The sequence below is a fragment of the Malania oleifera genome, chromosome 5 (assembly GCF_029873635.1).
Source record: "Malania oleifera isolate guangnan ecotype guangnan chromosome 5, ASM2987363v1, whole genome shotgun sequence".
Classification (NCBI taxonomy): Eukaryota; Viridiplantae; Streptophyta; class Magnoliopsida; order Santalales; family Ximeniaceae; genus Malania; species Malania oleifera.
The window spans coordinates 38,712,706-38,719,646 of record NC_080421.1 but is presented as its reverse complement, the minus strand read 5'-3'; the positions used below and the strand labels follow the sequence as shown (position 1 = coordinate 38,719,646).

At 36.3% G+C, this 6,941-nt stretch overlaps 2 protein-coding genes across 3 annotated transcripts in view; one reads left to right on the top strand and one right to left on the bottom strand.

Moving 5' to 3' along the window:
* Positions 1-1,236: 1,236 nt before the first annotated feature.
* Positions 1,237-2,341, top strand: LOC131156179 (uncharacterized). The gene has a single exon (XM_058109643.1). It carries the CDS (start codon positions 1,405-1,407, stop codon positions 2,176-2,178), a length of 774 nt encoding a protein of 257 aa, XP_057965626.1. The 5' UTR covers positions 1,237-1,404; the 3' UTR covers positions 2,179-2,341.
* Positions 2,342-5,992: 3,651 nt separating this feature from the next.
* Positions 5,993-6,941, bottom strand: part of LOC131156178 (mitochondrial ATP-independent inner membrane protease subunit 2-like) — a 42,797-nt gene continuing 41,848 nt past the window's right edge. Inside the window, exons 4-5 of one of the 2 annotated variants that reach the window (XM_058109642.1) lie at positions 6,507-6,613; positions 5,993-6,421 (exon numbers count right to left, since the gene is read on the bottom strand). In XM_058109642.1, the coding sequence (XP_057965625.1) occupies positions 6,340-6,421; positions 6,507-6,613 (189 nt within the window). In that variant the 3' untranslated portion in view covers positions 5,993-6,339. Of the gene's footprint in view, positions 6,614-6,941 lie in introns of both variants that reach the window. The other variant, XM_058109641.1, reaches the window with a different exon arrangement.

The following is a 6,941-nucleotide window of genomic DNA, read 5'->3' as shown; positions in this document are numbered from 1 at the left end:
ATATTGGTGCTGAAATGACAACATATTCAAACACTAAACGCACACATAAGATACTGGTGGTTTGTCAGCATCAAAATAGAGTTCGGACTCAAAAAGCCAACAAGATTGAGACTATCGGTTTCTTGGCCTTAGGATTAGTTTAGATACCAATCAACTAGTAGTAATTTGGTGAACTAACCACACTTACGAAAATAACATGTTAGTGACGATTCCATTGAACCATTATTATCATCATCTTTCACCATTCTAGACCCCTATTTCGAAACATTGCGATAATTGTGATTGCACCAACATCTAGGAAAGAAAGAGAAGGGTTGGGGGGGGGGGGGCGGGGGGAGGGATTTTGAGTGTAATTCCTCCTCCCATCTCCATCTATGACCTTTTAATCCTAATTACAATCAAGTCCAACCCGATTGAACCCACCCGATTGAACCCAATTAGGTTGATAGCTTTGACTAGACTTGATTTATTTTATGTCATATATGTGTATGTGTGTGTAATATATCTTTGCTTTAAATGAATAAAATTAAAACAAAAAATAAAATAATAAAAATACAAAATAAAAATTCAAAAAGCAGATAATTCAACAAACTCAACAAAAATAAGTAAATCCATGGAAAAATAAAAGAAATACATAATAGAATAAAATAAACCAAGAGATTTCATAAAACAAAGGAAAATTTCGCTAGAAATCCCAAATAAATACATAAAAAAAATTCCCAATACTCTGAAGTCTTATAAAGATGTAAAAAAATCTTAAATTTCATAAAAAAATTGAAATTGCATGAAAATGTCAAGTTTTAATAAAATATTCATTTTTTTTTTTTTTAAGTTGTTGAACTGTTCAAAAGTTTCAAGAGGAAATCAACAAAATTTAGAAAAATCTTGAGAAAATTGTAAAAAAGACCTTAAACCTCTAGGAGAATATCCATAATATATTAAATTTTCATTTTCCTTCATAAGATATAAAATTATGCAACAACGGAGTTATTCAAATACTTTTATAAGAAAATATTTAAACAAGAAAATATATATTGTTACATCGCGATATATATATATTAAAAAATGAAATTTTTTTGTGCAATTTTACAAAAATCTACAACTATTTTCTGTTAATTAAAAAATTTTCATCGAGAGCAATAGGGGTTATATAACAATTTCTTAAATATTAATTTGATATTTGATTAATAATATTTTATTAAAAATAATTAGGTAAAATATTCCTTGTCCTTCCTATAATTTTGGGTGCGCGGATGGTACCCCAAAATATTATTAATCAAATATCCCCAGCCTTGAGAGGCATGTCAAGCCGACATGTAACGGTTAGAATTTCGAAATATTAAGCTCCGTTGCGCTCTCTCTCTGGCGCGCTCTCTCTCTCTCTCTCTCTCTCTCTCTCTCTCAATGTCTAGTCGCGAAATTCAGCTCACCTTGTACCCCGCGGCCCCGGCTCCTCCCCTTCCTCCGCCGCCGTCTGGTGTAGGGATCTTGGAAGTCCACGTCACACGGTTGTTCCGGTGGCGGCATCACTCAGCCGACGGCCGCGTCACCGTCACCGAAGGGGGCAATAGCCCGTCTCATGAGCTGTGGGGCCAGTGTCTGCTTCCCCGGACTGTCCTCCCTCGGCCGGCGCTCCTCCGCAGACTTCTCTTCAATTTTCTTCGAAGCTTTGATCTGGACGGGGACTTCCTTGAGTTTGCTGCGCAACGAATATTGGAGCGGGTGGCCATGGAGATGGCGGCTGGGACGACGAGGGGGGGATGGGGACTGGTGGCCTTCCTGGAGTTGAATACGGTGGCGGACATTGATGCAGAAGCCGAGATCACGGAACTTCTCTCGGAGGTGCAAAGGGCAATCGACGCCGCCTTCGACGATCCATCACCATCAGAAGGGCCCTCTGCTAATAATCTGATTCAGAGCGTGAAAAGGGAGATCTATAGGCGGGCCAAAGTGATTGAAAAAGGGAAAGAAAAGAAGGGAGAGGCGGAGGCAGAAAGAGAGGGAAAGGGAACAGAGGAAGAAGAAGGAGTGGTCTGCGCGGTGTGTTTGGACGAAATAGAAGACGGTGCGGAGTGTAGCAGGCTTGGCTGTTCTCATCTATTTCATTATGATTGCATTCTTCCCTGGCTGCAGCGACAGCATGATTCCTGTCCCATGTGCCGATGTACGATCCATTAGCTTCCTATTTTTGTGTATTCTCGTCTCTTCTTCCAGTTACGCTCATGACCTTAGGATTTTCTTTTTCTTTTTTCTCTTCAAAAGGAGTTTATTCTGAATCATCTACTTTCAGATTTTTGAACAACCCTTCAAATTCGGATCAATGTCGAATACTATTCTGCAATTTTATTCGCTTATAGTAAGTATATGGATGTCATTTTTCTTTTACTCCTATTTGTTTTATTTTCTTTAGCCCTTTTGTTGATCATTTATTAATAATAATTCATGAAAATATAAGGAAAAAAAATTACCACAGAAGGGCTTTTGCAGCAAAAATTGGCTGAAATCCAATGCTAAATCTATTTTATCATAAGTAAAAAATAGTGTATATGGTGGGTTTGTTATAAAGCCAGCCCAAAAAGGAATGGCTGTTGTTGCTCCATCCTTCATACAATCTATAAGGTTACAGAATGAGACTTCAAGATTACAGCTAGGAAAGTACATTCACTGTGGCACAAAACAGAGGACAAAATTAGCTGAGCTGTCTGCACCCTTCAAAAAGACAAATATTTATACCCAAATTGTTAAAAATAAAATTATACCGAAAACATAAATTATTTTAGATGCAAATATCTTAGAGCTGTATTCCGAAAATTCTAGGATCTACATCATGCTAGATCATTAAGGTATATGAATTCGGGTAAAGTACATTAATCCATAGAGAACTGTTGTCTGTTGTTGCGGAAATCCTATGACGTCCTACGACGACGACCGATCTGAAGGGGCCTTCTGCGAAATAGCCCTAAGATTTGGCTGTAGTGCATACGGATAACCAAAAATAATAATAATAATAATCTTGCATGTGCGGGTTAAACAAAAATTCGATCTTTCAAAACCGGATCACAATAAAAATTCGATCTTGCAAATCCTAATTACGTGATTAGGATCATACCTACGAGATCTCCCTGGTTTGATTTCAAATCTGCAAGCACAAAGAAGAACTCCCAAATCTGCAAGCACGAAGAGGAACTCCCGAATCTGCGAGATCGAAGAAGAACTCGTGATAACGACCAGAGATCTTCTACTGTATTCCTCGAACATGCCTTGCTCCTCAGAGAGTGGGCTCATCAACGGCAGCTAGGGTTTGCTTCTCACGAAGACGTCTGCCTCTGTATGTGTGTTTTCATCTAACCCTCGCCGTTGAATGGAGTGCGGCTACAACAGGGACCTCTGAGCAAATATGACTAGGGCTTCTAACATAATTAAGAATTCCTAATTTGATTCGAATTAATCCTTAATTACGTTAATGACAATTCATACCACTAAAGAGTTATAATTGCACTCCCTGTCATATTTGAAATTGAATTTCGAGCTTCTATTATTAAATGTTTGTTTATCTCCCCACCTAAAGATTACAGATACCAGTCAGTTAAATTAAATTACTGACAATTTAATTAATTGACATATTAATTTTCTGAAATCTTCTACTTAACTTATTTGATGTGTCGATGTAACGCCCCAAAACATGATATGCTTGGGAGTGTAAAAATAAATAAATAAATAAATATATAAATAAATAAATTAAGTATTATTAAATTAAATTAATTAAATAAATAATATAATAAGATATATATATATATATATATATATATAATCAACTTCCACAAGAATTAGGAAGTTGATTTCAAATTGAAATCAGAGCAGGACGCCCCCCCTTTTCAATTTCGTTTCTCTCCACTTTTTCTCTACTCGTCTTCTCTCTCTTTCTCCTCGATTTCGTCAATTAATCGGGCGCCGATCAAAAAACAAAAAATATCGTTGGGCTCCATTCTCCACCACCAACATTTCTATCAGAGCGGATTTGTCATAGAAGCAATGTAGGCACCACTTCTGGGGAAAGATATATACCCTTTCTTTTCTTAATTTCTCCTTAAATTTTTGTTTAAATTGACGGTCGGACACCACCACGGGGTCCTAGTCTCGATCGTCGATATTTTGGCTGGAGCAAAATTTCAATTTGGGGGTCTTAAACACTAATCCAAAGTAAGAGTGAGATTTAGGAAATTAAGCAAATTGATTATTTTTGAAAGTTTAATTGTTTATTAGGAGTTTATGGACCTAAAAAATTTTAAAATAGTATTTTATTTGAGATTAAATTGATTGAACTAGGGTTATTGAATTTAGGGTTCGAGTTTCTACAGACCTTCTACTTTAAGTTAATTAAGATAATAAAAATTTATTATAGTTAATTCATCTTGATTATGTTTAAAAAGAAAAAAAAAATTGATGATTCCAACTATCGCTATCCAATGATTGAAAATTTCAAGTTCGATGCAAAATTTTAATGACAGGAAAAACAATTCCAACATGTTCATTGGATTTCTAATAAAACAAGAAGCAAATAAAAATGGTAAATTATCAAGAAAAATACACTTATACCCCTCAATTATTTTCCTCTTATTTGGGTTTTAAAAAACCCTTTTTGAAAGCAAAAATTTTAGTTACTTAAAGCTACCAAATTAGTATCAATCATATGAGACATAAATGGTTAATATTTTTTTAAGCGAAGGAAAATTGTTGCCTTTATAAACATATGGAAAACACCAACATTCATGAATTAGTTAATTTCAATGACCTTCAAGTTATGAAGAGTTGGAAGAAATTTGAAACCCATGTATGAGCTCATTTGCATTATGGTAGGTGAATTTGTACACGTTGTCGAATCAAGGAGATACGAGGGCTGAAGCTTGGCTTTGGTTCACCACCAGATGGGGTTATAGGGGAAGGAATAAGCAATTTAGGTAAGCCTTCGAGTCGAGTTGGCCCACATCGCCCAAGGCCACCCTGCCCACCCCCTTGGATGCTTGGCATGAGTCGAGTCGAGTCGAGTTGGCTCTAATACCACTTTATTATGGAGCCATTACCCTCTCCTCGAAAAGGCTGCCCATATCCAAGTCATTCAATGTCAGATAGTTTTGTTTGGAAGTAAGAATTTCAAAATTTAAATATATAATTCTGTAAATTTTTTTTTTTCAAATCGAATACAATTTTATTTAAATCTAAATCCCAAACACAGTAGCATTTGAGAAGTTGGTTTTGAAACTTCAATTTATATTTGTTTAGATTCCAATGGAACCCAATACAAAACAAAATATTTTGTTCTGCAAAAATTCATGCAAATCTAAATTCAAAGTCTAACATCCTTTGAATTCAAATTATTCAGCTTTGAATTCAAATTATTCTGCTGTCCAGGACAACGTAGAAACCTACTCAGTGGGAACCCATCTTGGAAGCCCCCTAGCTTGAAGGGGAATGATTTCATTCACAAATGCACATCTGATAATTCATCCTAATATCCATGAGAACTGTTTCTTCCTCCCAGTGTCCATTATGTAGCAGTTGAACAAACAAGCAACCAACTTTATGAAAAAACTACTACATTAATATGGATCACTTCGTTGCCATTTCTTGTGTAAAAAATTAATGAATAAGCACAACAGGCAAGCTTCTGTGAATGAACCTAATCAGGCAGCAGCAATGTTCTACTCCGGTGACAGGTGACAGGTGACAGGCAATCGCTGCCCAATATTTAAAAATAAAAAATCAATTCTTGCTACTTTCAACTTCCTGAAGCCTATAGTGGTTTCGTTTAGGCCAGTCCCTGATGCCTTTTCAAGGGACAAAAGAGACAAAATTTGTTGTTAGAATTTGTGGTTAGGGCCCATCATTCTGGTCATATTTTTCTTCCATTACACCCTTGGCTAATGTTGGCAAAATCAAAGCATCAAATAGAACTAATTTTAATGCAATTATGAACAGAGTCAACAAGGACAAATCAGCCTCGCAGTAGGGGCTAGAATATTTTTTTTTTGCTTGTTTTAGAATTCATTGACTAGAAGCTCTGTTTTGATGGTTTTGCAGACTACAGAATTGTTTCAAAGCAATGTTGAAATACAGTTTATAACTCAAAATTCAACAAAGGCCGCTTTGGATTCCGCCCAGGAGGGTACAGAGATCTATCACCCAATTGCCATACTCATTTCAAGTCCAATAATGGATGAACATTCTAAAAATTACATCTCTTATTTTTCCTAGATAATTTCTAACGGTCCAATGAGGAAAAGAAGTGGGGAGGAAAATACATACAAGCCAACTGAGTCGGATCCTCCTCCTAAGCAGACTCTAGGTTTTGTGACTTTTAGCCATCTCATCAACGTCCAGTTCAATCTCCAATACTGGTGAATCCTTTTGCATGCTGAAATGACTGGTAAAGGAACAAAATTTTCACCCACAGTTTTCTCTCTCTATCACAACAAAAATAATCAATTGAAATTATTTGAGCAGCATACCTATTCTGCACAGGCCCATGATCCACAGCTGTTCTCAAGCAATATATGACTCTGCCAACTATGTCCGCCATGGAAACTGGGCCAAACGCTCTGCTGTCATTCGCTTCCTGCCATTTAAAAAGTTGGAGGAAAAAAGAAATAGTTTGAATGCTATCCCAATACCTTCACAAATCAAGCAGGTTTATAGTTTGAGTTCTGACCATAAACTCCACAAATCAAGCAGTCTTAATATGCAAATAATTAAAACTGATCCAAACCACGTCATATTTTTAGGCAAAGCTCAAATATAGAATCTCTTGAAATGCTGAATGCTAGATCTACTCAAAACTGAAAATGTGGATATGTTCCTGTGCATACTTTCTTTCTCTTCCATACGCAGCTAGGTGGAGTGAGTGAGTTATTGTTTATGGCATGAAAAGAGGTAGTAGTGGACCT